Source organism: Oratosquilla oratoria, chromosome 42, assembly GCF_046742065.1.
Source record: "Oratosquilla oratoria isolate Oo_2021 chromosome 42, ASM4674206v1, whole genome shotgun sequence".
Taxonomy (NCBI): Eukaryota; Metazoa; Arthropoda; class Malacostraca; order Stomatopoda; family Squillidae; genus Oratosquilla; species Oratosquilla oratoria.
Window position 1 is genome coordinate 39,736,271 of NC_134818.1, and position 16,614 is coordinate 39,752,884.

At 40.2% G+C, this 16,614-nt stretch overlaps 1 protein-coding gene across 4 annotated transcripts in view; it reads left to right on the forward strand.

Moving 5' to 3' along the window:
- Positions 1–16,614, forward strand: part of shtd (anaphase promoting complex subunit 1) — a 443,338-nt gene that overhangs the window by 77,513 nt on the left and 349,211 nt on the right. For all 4 annotated transcript variants that reach the window (XM_076179508.1, XM_076179510.1, XM_076179511.1 and 1 more), the window contains exon 8: positions 9,336–12,069. In XM_076179508.1, coding sequence (XP_076035623.1) covers positions 9,336–12,069 — 2,734 coding nt within the window. The remainder of the gene's footprint in view (positions 1–9,335; positions 12,070–16,614) is intronic.

Here is a 16,614-nt window from a genome sequence, read left to right on the forward strand (position 1 = left end):
TCTGGTTTTTCTTGTTCCAGATGGTCATTCAATTAATCTATTCCTGATATTAATCCATCTATGTTGGTATATGTTATCTTTAATTTTTTTCCTTTTCTTCTTGTTCCTGCATTTCCTTTTCCCTTATGTACCATTTCCTCAGTCTCAAGTCCATCACTCTCCAAAAAAAAAAAACTCCTTTCGTTTTCTGTTCTTTTCTCATTCTTTTCCTTAGCCTCTTTAAGTATTTTTTCTTTTTCCTCATCACTCAGTTCCTTTTTTATCCATAAATCTTTGTAGTTTTTACTTTTTGCTAGTTTTCCTACATTTGTTAATATTTCTTTGCTATCCTCTGCAAATTAAGTTTTACTTTGAGAGGTCTATTCTTCTTTTCAGAATATTTTCTCATCCTGTAGATTTCTTCTATTCCCTTTTCAAGTCCTTGTCCCTCCTCCTGTGCTTCTTTTAGTATTTCTGTCACTATATTCTTCTCCTCTTTTTTCCCTTTGGAACCTAATTAGTTCATATTTCTCTTTGATACCATAGATTACAATACATTTTTTTTTTTTTGTCTATTGTGTCGCTCACCCAATCTCTTTTTTCCTTTATTATTTCGATCACCGTGTCCTTTGTACTTTCGTTCATTCGTTCTTTGACTATTTCTTTGTCTTTCATTTGGTTTTTAACCCCTTCCATACGGTGCCGCATATGTAGGCATCATGAGGAGCAAGTGGATACACGACGCTGCCATATCGGCGTCTTGATTATATTTATTGTAGTTGCCCCTCCGTAATGACATTCTCCTTAAACTGTCTGTAATCACATTTTGTATGGTTATCAAAATTCACGGGTGAAAGAGAGAATGATCGATATAAGTGGTGACTATATTTTATGATGCGAGTATTATTACGACACGTCGTACGGCTGGCATCGACTGCTGCCCGCGAGATTTAAGGCCCGTACTGAAGAGGTTAATTTCCATCATGTTTTATTTTTTTTATATTTTCACCAACTTTGCCTGCCTCAAGTAATATCTTTTAACTTCCCTCAACAAAGTTTCATTTATATTTGTGTCTTCACTTTTCATCTTTTCATTATCATTTTTTACTTTAGCCAGTTCCTTTTTCATTTCTTCCATTTCCCCAATTAATAGTGCATTTTCCTTCCTCAATTCACTCACTTCATAGTATAATTGGTTATGTTCCCTTTTCCATTCAACCATATCCCTTTTCATTTCAAATATTTCTTGGTTTATTAGTATGCTTTCGAGGTCGATACCTCTTTCTGACATGAATCCATGGAATGACTCATCTTCATATCTAGGATTGTCAATATTACATTTTTTTTTTCCTAACCACTCCCAAAGGCATTTCATACTTACTCATATCTAATCTTCTTTTGATTGTCTCAGTGTATGTTGGTTTATCATCCATTTTATCCATTTCCCTTCTTTTTTTCTATTAAACTTAAATCACTTTGCTACATCATGGTTCCACTCATCATTGCTCCCCTTCGATCTTTTTACAACTAAGTAAATCACTAAATTTTGGTGGAGTGTTCTAAGGCACATCAGATTCGATTGTGCTGATGATACTATATAGGGAAGAGACTTGGAATTTGAAAGAGGTAGAAAGAAATTTAACCATTTTGGTACATTAAAGCCTATGTAGGTGTCATGAGGCGTAAGTTGGTACACGAGGATGTTGGCATTAGTGTCTTGATTATATATATATATATATATATATATATATATATATATATATATGGATATATATATGTGTATATATATATATATAATATATATATGTATATATATATATATATGAATCTTGGCAGCAGGTTTTCTTTTAAACATGTTAAAAACAACTGCGGATTCGGCGCTACAAAGCTTCTTAAGTAGACTTTCAAGTCTTCTGAACGTGGATTTCTGGTTTTCACAGGACAGACGGAATAATAGATTTCCACTAGACATTAGGAACTTTAGTTGAGAAAGAATGTACAGACGTTTCGCTAAACGCAGTTAGCATTTTCAATGTAATAGAGACAGGGAGTACAGGACATAATAAACATAGAAAGAAAACTCTGGGAGAGGTCACAACGTAAGACACGGGGGGAGGTCACGACGTAAGACACGGGGAGAGGTCACATACATGTGTGGGATGACGGGGGATTTTGTTACTGTGGGGCAGATGTCCGTTGAGGGCCAAGTGTCCTCTCTATGAGTCTGGCGGAATGTCGGAGAGGGACTTGGGTGTCGGTGTGATTGGAAGGTGTGTTGTGGTTGAGAGGGCTACTAGTCCTAGGGAGGGGCTTCATGCTGGGGATTAATGTAGGGGCTTCCACTTGTCTATTAATAGTTGGTTGTATGTCTCGTATAATAAGTGTTTCCAGGAAGAAAAGTCTAGACTTGGTCTTCTAAAAGTTTTCTTGTGATTTGTGTGTTGTGTTTTTCTAGTAGGTGTAGTTTGGGGCCTCCACTTGACAAGTGGGAAGACATTCTTCTCGACAATGTCGTTCTCATTTGGCCAACGTAGCAGTCGAGAGGCGTACAGTCCTCTAGGGGGCAGGAAAATTTGTATACTACGTTGGTGCAAGCGGGACCTTCGGGGCGAGGAGAAGTGTTGTTTCTAATTAAAAGTGTAGCTGTTTTTTGGTTGCGGTAATATATAGAGAGACGAACTTTGTCATTCTCACTTTTGGGTTTTATGTTTCAGTGAATAATTCTATTCAGAACCTTCGCATCTTCCTGGTAAACTGTGGACATTTGGGCACGGTAGAACAAGGTAAAAATCTCACCTTCGGCTGAAATCCACATTCAGAAGACTTGAAAGTCTACTTAAGGGGGTTAACTCTCATTTCGGTGAAAAATACTCGATTTTGTCAAACTTCGTGTGTGGACTGGTGTGGTGTCCCTGAACACGGCGGGACTGGTTTCCAGACGTATAACGCCACCCTTCTCAGGTAATGGCGGGTTTAAAGGGCCAGAGATTCCCGTCAGCCACGCCCCTTTCTTTGCTATGGTTTGTTTTCCTTGTATTTTGTCATTTTTTTGTTGTTGTTTTTGAGAATTTTATACTCTGATATTGTTGTACGATAGGTTAGGCAGCAGTCACCACACTCAGTGCGATCAAAAAAGGGTTCAGCGTATGCGTGCGTAATTTCTCCACGTGCTATCCTGTTTTATACATTTCTTGTTTATAAATTCACTACTCCATAACTAAATATGTCAGATGTGATAGTTGCCGAAGTATTTTGCTCCATTCTGAACCTGAGAAGTGCAACAATACTCATCTTAGCAAAGGGATTGTAATGCATGTGACCATTCATTATGTGAAGGATACGGAAGGTTAGGATTGTCACGATTCTCAGCTGGCATGGGTACAAAAGAAATGTAATGAACATCTGCTGCTTACTTCCCAGAAATGGTCAAAGGATTATGTAAGTAGATATGTGCATTTGATACTCTTTTGAGGCACTTTTATGGAGTAGTGAATATATGAACATAAAAATGCTATTTTCTCAAAACTAGTTTTTTCGCACAAAAGTAACTATAACTTCGTGTGTAAATAAGCAATTTTGATCATTCTTATTGGAAAATGATCGTGATACTTATATCTAACAATATTAGTAAATTCATTCTTAACCTACTTGAAATATATCTTTGACAATTTTTTAAAGTTGTGATTTTATGTTTTTTTTTCATAATTTGCTGTAAGGCTGACTTTCTTTCTTTTTCACTTATAATTATGAGTATACTAATTTAGGTACATCTGGATGTCTACTAACTGTACACCAAAGGAAATTATTATTCTCCTCATACTTTTGGAAAAATAACGTTATTTCAAATATAACTCAAAATTAAAAGTAAATCGTCTGTAGTGTAAAAATTTCCAAATGGATTTCAATGAAATTTCTGTCACAGATGTATCCTATTCCCCTGCACATTGTGTTAAATTTCCATTGCCTTACATAAAAAAATAAGGTCGGGAGGACCGGAAGTGCGTAATCCGATCGAGCGAATCACCGAAAAGATAGTTAACCCCCTTAAGAAGCTTTGTAGCGCCGAATGCGCAGTTGTTTTTAACAAAACATATATACATAAATATATATTATATATATATATATATATATTTTTTTGTAGTTGTACATGAGTTACCCCCAGATTCTGTGAACTGGTTTGATCACATTTTCTGTGTTTATTATTACTCAGAGTAAAAGAGAACAAGTAATACAGCAGTGACTTTATATTTTATAATGTGAGTAGTGTGATGCATTGTACATATGGCAGCCAATGCTGCATGTGAGAATTTGACTTGTACTGAAGTGGTTAAATGTGTTTGAGAGGAAGTGTCTGAGAAGTATGATATGGGTTACAAGGTTGGATATAGTGAGAAATTATGTGAGGAAGAGTGTGGGGGTGGAAAAGGAGATGGCAGATAGGGTTGATGAAAGCGTGTTGGGATCTTTTGGATACATGGAAAGAATGAGTGAAGAAATATTAGCAAAAGAGGTGTGGAAGGCAAAAGTGGAGAGGATGAACTTGAGGGGATGACTGAGGGTGAGATGAATGGTTGAGGTGATAGAGGCTTTGAACATAAGAACATAAGAACATAAGAAATAAAGGAGACTGCAAAAGACCATAAGGCCTACACTAGGCAGCTCCGTATCCATCACCACCTGTCGTCCCCATCCATAAAGTTGTCTAATTGTTTTTTAAAACAACTGATAGTTTCAGCGCTTACTACGTGGTTACTAAGTTTATTCCATTCATCGACCACCCTATTTGTAAACCAATTCTTGCCTATTTCCTTCTTAAATCTAAATTTGTTAAGTTTATACCCATTACTGCGAGTCCTGCCCTGTTGTTTTATTATGATGACCTTGTTTGCATCACCCTTGTTATAGCCTTTGATCCACTTGAACACTTCTATTAGATCACCCCGCACTCTGCGTCTTTCCAGAGAGTGTAAGTTTAGGTGCCTAAGCCTCTCTTCGTAAGGCAAATTTCCGAGTCCTTGTATCATTTTGGTCATTCTTCTCTGTACTGATTCTAGTGAATTTATGTCCATTCTGTAGGACGGGGACCAAAACTGTACCGCATAGTCAAGGATGGGTCTAACTATCGCTAGATAGAGTTTAATAATTACCTCTGCACTTCTATTCGTTACTGTCCTAGCAATGAAGCCTAATGCCCTGTTTGCTTTATTTCTGGTGCTAATGCACTGCTTCCTGGTTTTAAGGTCCGGACTCACCAGAACTCCCAAGTCCCTCTCGCACTCAGATTTTTCTAAAAACGTGTCATCTAAGTTGTATCTATTTTCGGGGTTGTGTAGCCCTACGTTTAACACGCTACACTTAGAGATATTGAAGTTCATTTGCCATTTCACCGACCATGTTAACAGTTTATTAAGATCATCCTGCAGAATCTGGGCGTCTTCTCCTGACCTAATTAGGCGTCCTATTTTAGTGTCGTCCGCAAACTTACTAACATCACTATTTAACCCATCGTCTAAGTCGTTTATATACATAATAAACAATAAGGGACCCAAAACCGAGCCCTGGGGGACCCCGCTAGTAACATTGCCCCACCTAGATTTTATTCCATTTATGGTGACCCACTGTTTTCTGTTACTAATCCAAGCTCTAATCCATTCTAACACTTTTCCTCCTATGCCATGGGCTTTGATTTTATTTAGTAGTCTCTGGTGTGGCACTTTGTCGAACGCTTTGCTAAAGTCAAGGTAAATAACATCGTAATTTTCATTGTTGTCTGACGCCTTATATACCTTAGTGTAAAAGGATAGAAGATTAGTCACGCATGACTTACCTTTGGAGAAACCATGCTGTGAATCACGAATTAAATTATGCCCTTCAATGTGTTCTCTGAGTCTATTTACTATTATTGATTCAAGCATTTTTCCTATAACCGATGTCAAACTGATTGGCCTGTAGTTGCATATGGTCGATCTATCTCCCTTCTTAAAAACAGGAACAACGTTTGCCTGCCTCCAAGCAGTTGGAACAGAACCAGTGTCTACCGATTTATTGAATATTTCAGTTAACTGGTCGTAGATTTCAAATTTACACTCTTTAAGCATTCTTGGAAAAATTTCGTCCGGACCCGGAGATTTTGTAGCTTTAAGTCTGTCAATCTGCTTGATAACTTCTTCTTTACTAATGCTGATAATAGTTAGGCTATTTTCTTCATCCCCTCTGAAAATCAGATCGCAGTCAGGTACTTTATCTAACCTCTCATTAGTAAACACCGATAGAAAATAATTGTCAAACTCCTCACTCATTTTTTCTTCCGATTCTATCATGACATTTTCATCGTTTTTAATTGGTCCTATTCTTTCTTTATTTTTTGTTTTATAGAGGTGAAAGAAACCCTTTGGGTTGGATTTTGCTTGACTGGCAACCTTGATTTCATAATTACGTTTCGCTGAACGTGTATTCCTTTTAACCATCTTTGCCATTTCGTTATATCTTGATCTTAGGTGTGATTCCCCGTTTTTTATTTTTACGTAAAGTCCTCTTTTAATTCCGATCTCATGTTTCAATCTGTCCGTCATCCATTTGGGAGTATTACTATTTTTCCGTATTGACTTTAGGGGGATAAATGTGTTTTGTGCATTAATAATTAGATCTGCCAGATTGCTATACATCTCATCCAAAGTACTGACCTGATTTTTGGGCCGTCGCCCCGAATCGACCTGACCCAAGGCACGCGCATCACTCTCTTTGACCCAGACCTGACCTAAGGTATGCGTATTTCTCTCCTTGACCCAGACCTGACCCAAGGTACGCGTATCCTCCTTGACCCACTTCTGACTATCAGCCCCGCAACGAGAATCAAGAATGTTTGAAACGTCCGGATTGTTTTTCGTATTCAATTTCAAATAGGTTTTTATATTGTCAAAGTTTGCTTTCCTGAAGTCTGGTACTTGAACGTTATTTGTACTTTTTATTTTTTCCCAAATAATATTAAATCTTATTTCTTGATGATCGCTAAAGCCTAGACTATCGCCCACTATTATGCTGCTAATTTGGTGCTCATTATTTGTTAGAATTAAGTCCAGGGTATTTTGTCCCCTCGTAGGATCGGTAATCATTTGTTTTAGGAAATTATCCTGCACCACATCTAGGAATTTTTTCGCTTCATGATCTATTAAAGTTTCCCAGTCAATGTTTCTATAGTTAAAATCTCCCATGATTACAAAGTTTTTGTACTGGGACGCTCTGTGAATTTCATGAATTAGGGAATCAGTCTGCTCAATGCTGAGGTTAGGAGGTCTATACAAGACGCCAATAATAACTTTCTTATTCTTGCTTATAATCTCTACCCAAATAGATTCCGTACAGTCCTCTTCCTTAATCGAATTGTTGATAATACAGTTTAATGTATTTTTAACGAAAAGTGCTACACCTCCCCCATTCCTGCCGACCCTATCCTTATGAAAAAACTTATATCCTTCTATTTCGATTTCCGGAAGGAAATGTTTATCAGCCATTTTGATCCAGGATTCAGTAATGGCTATAATATCGAAATTTTCTACGCATGCTTTACCTCGCAGCAAATCAATTTTGTTAATTATGCTCCTACTATTTGTATAGTAAACTTTAAGTTTATCTTCCCTCCACCTGCTTTGGTGATTTTTTGTACAGTCCTCTAAGTTGTTTCTATTTCCTAAACTATATTCCGATACTTCCACCCTTACTCCCACATAATCTACCCGAAAAAACCCTATAGGATGCCTACTTCTCGCTCAAGGGATTCAGCAAGGAGCCGAAATCCTTTGGGAGACAAGTGCACTCCGTCCCTTGTGTATAGGTGATTCTTACCATAAAAGTGGTCCCAGTTGTCGACAAATGCCCATCCATTAGCCTTACAATGTTTTGCCAGCCTGCAATTCATTGCAATAGCCCTGGAATGCCACATGCCTCCAACTCTACGCCTCGGAAGGATTCCACATACTACAGGAACACCTCCCCTATTTCTGATCTTGTCTAGCGCATCTCGGTACCGCGCAAATAATTCCTCACTCCCTACCTTACCTATATCATTTCCTCCGGCACTTAAGCAAACTACTGGGTCCTTACCTTCCCCTACTAGACACTCTTCAATCCTATCTCTAACATCACCTATGCCCGCGCTGGGGAAACACACCTGCGTCCTATGCTTCCTATCTTTGTCGCAGAAAACCCTGTCTAAATACCTCACTTGACTGTCTCCTACTACCAAAATCTTACCTGTGGGCAGGGATCCAGCGTCTGCCCTTTCCTTCTTCTCTTGGATTTCATTAGTTCCTTCTTCCTGCAGATTTGCCAGCACTTGAAACAAGTTTTTGCATTTCAGTGGGGCTGGTGAGGATTTTTTTCCACTTTTCCGCATCTTATTTCTCACCGTATTCCATCCATGCTCATCGCTAATATTGCCTTCCGTATCATGGGCCTTCGAGCGGAGAACTCGATTCTCCTCTTTAAGGCACTTAACAGCATCCTCCAAGGCTTCAATTCTACTAAGTAGAGATTGTACCTCTTCGGCGCTGAACACAGTGACACATTCACTCGCCATATCGCTAACTGAAGCAGCTACCCGGTTTGACCTGACCTGAGTGACGACTACTGCTCAACTGAACAAGAGGTTAATGACTGTTGAACAAGGAAGGAAGAAGGCAGGCAATAGAGATGAGTGGAGAATGGTTGTGTATGGATGATTGGATGATACTTTGACAGAGCTCAAAGGGACTTCTCGCTGTCTTTTCTTTTTATTTTCTGCATGAGAGGATGGAGAGAGGGATCACCAATTAAATGAAGTGGCCATGAAGTGGATATACTATGTCTTGCTGCATTACTTTTGATTCATGGAGTGTGCATGAGGCAGGGATGACCCTTCATCCATGTGGAGCTAAGATGAGAGGGAAACAAGGGTTGTGGATGGGAGTGGAATAGGTGGGAGTGTGGATGTGCCTTTGATTTGGCTATCTCCCTTATAAGTGGGAAGAAGCCCATGGTGTGTAGATAGATAGATGGCTTAAATACCATAGGAAGGGGCAAAAGTAGCCACATGGGATAAAATTGGCCATTGTCTTTGTTACATACCTAATTATGTTCGTCAACAAAATAGAGGAAAGAATTATACAAAACACATAGTAGTTGGTGGTTTTATTTCCCTGTCTGTTATAATTAGGTATGTAACAAAGACAATGGCCAGTTTTACCCCATGTGGCTGCTTTTGCCCCTTCCTACAGTATATATTCTTTATTTTATTTCATTATTATTATTTTTTTTTCTACATCTTCCTTCTCTAAATGCATTTGCTCTCAATCTTTATTGATATGGTTTTGTTTTTTCAGCCGAACACAGTCACCTTCAGTTTTTGGAGCACAGCACCTTCGCTTAGGCATGAGCCCCTCTCCATGTCGGTCACCATTACATCGAAGTCCCCGTAGTTCTTCTGTTTCGGCCCTCTTGAATGACACGTGTTTAGAACCAGAGCCACTCATACCTGATCTGTGCATTGAATTGTTGTGGAAAGAAAACACTCCAGGTCGGGCTAGTAAGGCATTTTTCACTGAGGATAGTGTGGGCCAACGGTTCCTGTGTTTGTTGCTTTCTCGACACAGCCTCCTGCGTTGTATCAAGTATGATCACACAAATAATATGTCCAGCATAATATTTGGTAGCATAACATCCATTCCTGCAAAGGATGCCGAACATTTGTCAAATCTCAAGATGATGCTTGTGGTGGATGGAAACAGTAACTTAGCTCTCTATAACGGAATCGTGCAGGTGTGTCGAGTGCACATATCAGGTCTGCCAGCTTTTAATTCATCACTGTTCCGGGACTTCTCATCCTTAAACATATCTTCCAGACTGCACTCACCAGCTACAACACCACACCGTCGCTCCAGTGTTATTACATCAAGTCGGCCACCCTCAGCTGCAGATGCTAAGTTCGAGGTTGTTGGCCTCTCTCCTGTCACCCATGAAAGGTCACACATTGAAAGTTTTTCTGATGATCCGGCTCTGCCTTTGTCAGCAGCTATTGTTGCTCTATTAGACCCTACAAATACTCATGTCACTCTCGAGCATGCGAGTGGTAGCTATTTCAGAATAGAGTTGCCCAGAGTTTCTTCATCACCAATTGTTGCTCAGTGCCTCACAGCTCTTAAATACATCCTTCCTCGAGACATTGCCATTCAGCTTGTCAACAAATGGTACTCGACACGCAATGCTCCAGGAAACGGAGATTTCTCTCCATACAGTGAGTGGCACCTTTTCTCAAAAACTCTACTGGATATGATGGGATATGACATTGATAAACTAACCCTCTCATGTCCTCTAGAATGCTCTGGTTCGTGCAGTCCCGTTGCTGCATGTAAGAAGTTCCGGGCAGCAGAAAATGGATCAGATTCAGATTGGGAGTACCTCTTGTCCTCCACATACCACATGGCAGCAGGGAACTCTTTGAGTGAGGTGCTGGGTCTGCAACCAGTGGGTATGCTGCAGAGGGAACAGGGAATCCGCCAAGGTACAGCAAATGCAGAAGCTCCTCTCTTCTGTCACCTGCCGGCCATACTCTACACTCTCCATCTCGTTTATGAAGAACTCAAGCTCAACACACTCCACTGGGAGATGTGTGGTCTTTTGGTGGCTGTATTGGACCAGCTTGCTGCAGATCTCCGTGTTCCCATTTTCCTTCACCACTATTGGAGAGACTTCCCTACCCTGGTTCCTCTCCATGGACCTCCAACTCAAGTCTCTCCAGAACAAGCCTCCAGACTAACCCTCCCAGGGTACTTCACGCATGAGCCACCCAATGTTCTTGTTCACATTTACACCATCATGACTGGTCAGGAACCTGACCCCTTTCCATATATCCCAAATGTGTGTAGCAATACCAAGAATCTCATTCTTTTGTATTCTGTAGCTGCCACAGATTGTTCTCTGCAGGACATTTCAGTTGAAAGGTTCTTACAAAGAATTAGTCCCACAGGGCATAAACCTAATACCTGCAACATATCAATGCTAACTAGCCGTAACCAATCTGACCCCAATATTCATGAAAAGGTCGTCTTACTAACAGACCAGTTAGGTCTCACTGAGAGAGACATACAGCTCCTACCACCCGGAATATCCCTTATGCTTATGAATGCCCAACATCTTTGCCGACCTTCACCACCACAGGACTGGCCAGCCTCTGCATACCACTTAATCCAGCGGCCAGACCTGGTGGCACACAAAAAAACAATGGAGTGTGGTAAGCAGAAGAACTCTGGGGTAAATGACCCCTTCAACATTAAGGTGACTTCATTGCAAAAGTCTGAGATAAGTCCAGAGATGCAGAAGATTTCCCAACAGGTAAAGGAGGAGGAAGATGGAATGGAGAGTCTGGATATTGATATGTTGAGTCTCCGGTGGCCTGAAGACCAGCGCATCGTGGAAGTGCAGCGGATGCTCTCCTCCTCTAAGCCTGTCACCATCAACATTCCGCAACGGCCAGATGTTTCTGATCATGACTATGTTGAGGAACAGGAGCGACATCTTTATGCCCTTTGTATACGAACAATGGCACTTCCTGTTGCCAGAGGGATGTTTACACTCTGCACAACAGCACCAGTGATTACAGAAACTCTTCCGATTCCAAGGCTGAACCTCACAGGCAAAGCACCACCCCGAGGCACAAGTATAGACTTGTCCAACATTGAAGTTCCACCAAATATGAATATGTGGCCTTCCTTCCATAATGGAGTTGCAGCTGGACTAAAGATAGCACCCAATTGTGGTGAAATAGACTCCACCTGGATTGTATACAACAAGCCTAAAGGGTCTACTGAGATTCCTACTGAACACCCTGGTTTTCTCATGGCTCTTGGATTGACTGGACATTTGAGAAATCTTGCAACAGTCAATATGCATGATTATCTCACACGTGGGCATGAAATGACATGTGTTGGTCTTCTTCTCGGCATTGCAGCTTCCAAAAGGGGAACGATGGATGTGACCACAACGAAGTTATTGAGTGTTCACCTGGAATGTCTTCTGCCTCCAACATCCACGGAACTTGATGTCCCTCATACTGTCCAAGTGAGATAACTATCATTGTTTATACTCTTATTTGCATATTCTCCTTCATTCTCACCCACTCTCATTCTGTCTTACAAAGAGTTGTACTGCCAAACAAATGGGTTTGTTGTTGCAAGTTTAAACATTTATTAGTTAGAGGATATCCTTATAAGTGGAAGGTTTGTGGCAATAATCCAGAAAAAAGAAAGATAATAAGCTTGCACTGCTAGATTGAGGTAGATATAATACTTTTTTTTTTTTTTTTCTGAACAAAACTGTATTTACCTAGTTGTATTTTACGGGAAGAGAGCTATGCTTGTAGTGACCCACTTTTGTACCTTTCAGCATCCAGTTTGATCTTTAATTCTTGTATAGTTTTTGCACTCACTGTTTCATCATTCAGTTTGTTTCAGATATCTACCACTCTATGTGGGAAGCTATTCTTTTTCAGATCTCTTCTGTAACTATTCTTTTTAATTTTTTTCTTTTACCCACTTTTATCCCACTTTAGTAAATCATCTATATCAAGGACGTCCATCCTTTTCATATTTCTATAGATGGTTAGTAGATCTCCTCTTTCTCTTCTTTGTTCCAGGGTTGGTAGTTCGAGTTTGGCCAGCCTTTGTTTGTGTGCCAATTTGGAGAGCGTTGGTGCCATCTTTGTCATTGCTCTTTGAATTCTTTCTAATTTCTTTACATTCTTTTTAGTACTGGGTGTCCATAGTGTCAGTGCGTACTCCAATCTTGGTCTTATCAGTGTGATTAATATTTTCTTTACCATTTCTTCATCCAGGTGGTCAAAGGCCACTTTCATTGATCTTAGTAAATTGAAAGTTTCTCAGACTACTTTGTTGATATGTTTGTATGGTGCCCTGTCATTGCTGATAGTTACAAATTGAGTTTTTTAACTTCCTTTGTACCAATTCTATACTGTCCCGATATTCTGTTTTTGCTTTTTCCAAATTCTATTATACTACATTTCTTGATGTTGAAATTCATTTCACACTTCTGACTCCATTCCCAGAATTTGTCCAGGTCTTTTTGTAGTGATTTACAATCTTCCTCTGTACTTCTTTTCTTTAGTAGTTTTGCATCATCTGCAAAGAAGTTCATATAACATTCCACACCTTCATCCATGTCATTTATATAAGAATATGAGAACATAACATAAGAACATAGAATAAAGGAGACTGCAAGAGACCATAAGGCCTACACTAGGCAGCTCCGTATCCATCACCACCTGTCATCCCCATCCATAAAGTTGTCTAATCGTTTTTTAAAACAACTGATAGTTTCAGTGCTTACTACATGGTTACTAAGTTTATTCCATTCATTGACCACCCTATTAGTAAACCAATTCTTCCCTATTTCCTTCTTAAATCTAAATTTGTCCAGTTTATACCCATTACTGTGAGTCCTGCCCTGTTGTTTTATTATGATGACCTTGTTTGCATCACCCTTGTTATAGCCTTTGATCCGCTTGAACACTTCTATTTGATCACCCCACACTCTGCATCTTTCCAGAGAGTGTAAGCAATCATTATTGGAGCCAGTACAGAACCTTGTGGGACTCCACTTATCATTTCTTTCCAGGTTGAGTACTTGTCTCTAAGTACCACTCTCATTTTTCTCCCATTCAAGAAAATTTTTCATCCATTCCATTAACTTTCCTTGTACTCCATCTTTTGTTTCAATTTTTCTCATTATCTTTTTGTGAGGTACTTTGTCAAATGCTTTTTGTAAATCTAAGAAGGCACAATCTGCCCATCCATCCCTTTATTGTATTATTTCTATTAGGCTCAAATAAAACCAAATTAAGTTTGTGGCACATGATCTTCTATGTCTAAATCCAAATTATGGATTTAGTACATTATTCTCTTCCAAATGTTTAATCCATTTACTGTTGATAATTTTATTACATATTTTTGCTATTGTATTTATAAGGGAGACCAGACTATAGTTGGTTGGAATTTCTTTGTCCCCTCCTTTGTATATTGGTACAATATTTGCATTTTTCCAATCTTGTGGCACTTTTCCTTCTTTGAGTGAGAAATCAATTATCTTGTGTATTTTGTCCATTAGTTCATCAATACATTTTTTCAATATCCAATTTGCAATTTCATCTGGCCTGTGTGACTTTCTAATGTCAAGGTTTTTTATTTGGTCCCTTATTTCTTTCTGTGTCACCATTATTTCTTTCATTGGGGGGGATCTCGCTCTCTGCCCTTCTTTCCAATTTTGTGAACTTTCAGTTGTGAATACAGATTTAAAATGTTTGATCATAATTTCATCCATTTCTATAAGGTAACCAAAAAAGTTCTGTCTGTTTTTTGATTAGCCATTGAATGAAGTTGAAATATATACGCAATGCGTGTAGCAATTGTTTTCAAATTCGAACAGCCGAAAGTAGGAACATCAGACGTTATGAAAACACGGGCACAGTGCCCACCCATCAGTTATACACCGGATAGCAGCAGAGAAGGATGGAAGTGTCTACAGATCTCGTTCGGGGCTGTTTGCTTTACGACTTCAAAGTGGGCTTATCAGCAGCTGCATCAAGTCGCCGCATATGTCAAGCGTTTGGGGATAGTGCTGTGAATGAACGTACTGCAAGGCGTTGGTTTAAAAAATTCAAGTCGGGAGATTTGTCCCTCCGTGATGAGCCTCGCAGTGGACGACCACAGGTCTTGAATGACGGAGTCCTGAAGGCGGCCATTGAAGAGGACAGTAGTCTAACGTGTGGTGAACTTGCAAGACAGTTCAACATTTCCGATGAAACAGTTAGACTTCACCTGCACCGCCTAGGTAAGACGTTCAAACTGAGCAAGTGGGTTCCGCACACGCTGTTGGAGGTCCACAAGAGACAACGAGTGGCAGCCTGCATATCGCTGCTTTCTCACCATCGTACTGCATCCTTATTCAATCGAATGCTTACCAGTGATGAAAAGTGGGTTCTGTACGAAACTCCCAAACGTTCCAGACATTGGTTGTCACCTCAGGATGCTGTCCCTCACACCGCAAGACCGCCTATGCACCCACGCAATATTATGCTTTGTGTCTGGTGGACAGGTCATCAGGTGGTTCATTATGAGCTGCTACCAACGGGCCAAACGGTCACTGGAGACCTATACTTGCAGCAATTGAAACGTGTGCAACAGGCATTGAGCCAGAAGGAGCCAGCACTGGTGAATCGCAAAGGTGTGCTTTTCCTCCATGACAACGTCAGGCCGCATGTCGCGCGAGTGGTCAGGGATACCATACAGCAACTTGGGTGGGAGACTTTGTGCCATCCACCTTATTCACCTGACCTTGCGCCATCCGATTACCACCTCTTCCACTCCCTGGATAATCATCTTCGTGGGAAATCCTTTACCAATGAAGCAGACTTGCGCCAAGCCCTCATGGACTTCTTTGCGTCCAAAACCCCCGAGTTTTACCGCAAAGGGATTGAACAGCTGGAGACACGTTGGCAGAAGGTGCTGGATGCCGATAGCGATTACTTCGAAGACTAAATATAAGTTACACATACTGTAGAGCGTTTTCTTTTTTTCCTTTAAAAACGGACTGAACTTTTTTGGTTACCTTGTACATCATCTATATATTCATTATTTCCTTCACACAGTTTCACTATTTCATGTTTATCTTTTAGTTTGTCATATACCTGTAGAATAGGTTGGTCCTTGCATTTTTCAATTATGTCCTTTTCATAGTTTCTTCTCTTCCCTGCGTATTTTTACATATTCGTTTCTTAGTTTGATGTATATTTGCCTTTCTCCCAGGCTTTGTCTCTATCTTTAGCCTCATACATACATATACCAAAGGCTTTTTTCCCCCCTTACACAGGTAGCTAAAAAGAAAAAGGCATTGAAACCACTCCCACCCATTCCAACCCCTACTCACTCCACTCCCCTCCACCCTCTTCCCTCCCTCTCATCTTGGCACCTCCTGGATGATGGGCCATCCCTGCATCCTGCACACTGCCCTGGGTCAGAAGCAGTGTCGCAAGATACAGCACATTCACAGCAAGACCGCTTCATTAATTTGGCAACCCCCCCTTCTCTGTCCCCTCATGCAGAAAAGGAGAAGACGGGGAGAAATCCCTTTGGGCTGCATCAATTTATTTCTCATACATACTCCCTCACCCCCCATCTCCCACCCCCCTCATGCATCACAGCATCATCTATACATAACCCTTCTCCATTCTCCCCTATCTTTTTTCCTCTCCCATCCTTCCTCAACAGACATACCTCTCTTTTGTAATTCCCCCTTTACCTCATCCATCCATGTCATCCTAGGATGCCCCCTTATATTTACTCCTTCCACCTCTGCCTTCCACACCTCTTTTAGTAATCTTTCTTCACTCATTCTTTTCATGTGTCCAAACCATCCTAATACAGGAATACCTTACTATACAACTGAATGCTATGAAGTAGGTAAAACAAATGTTGGGTATATGTGAAAGCCCCAGGCAAAAATTGAGGGGGTTGACAGGGTCCATGAACACAACCCCCCTATTTACATGTAAAAACCACCTTGATATACAAATTTTTGCATTGCGACCAGTCA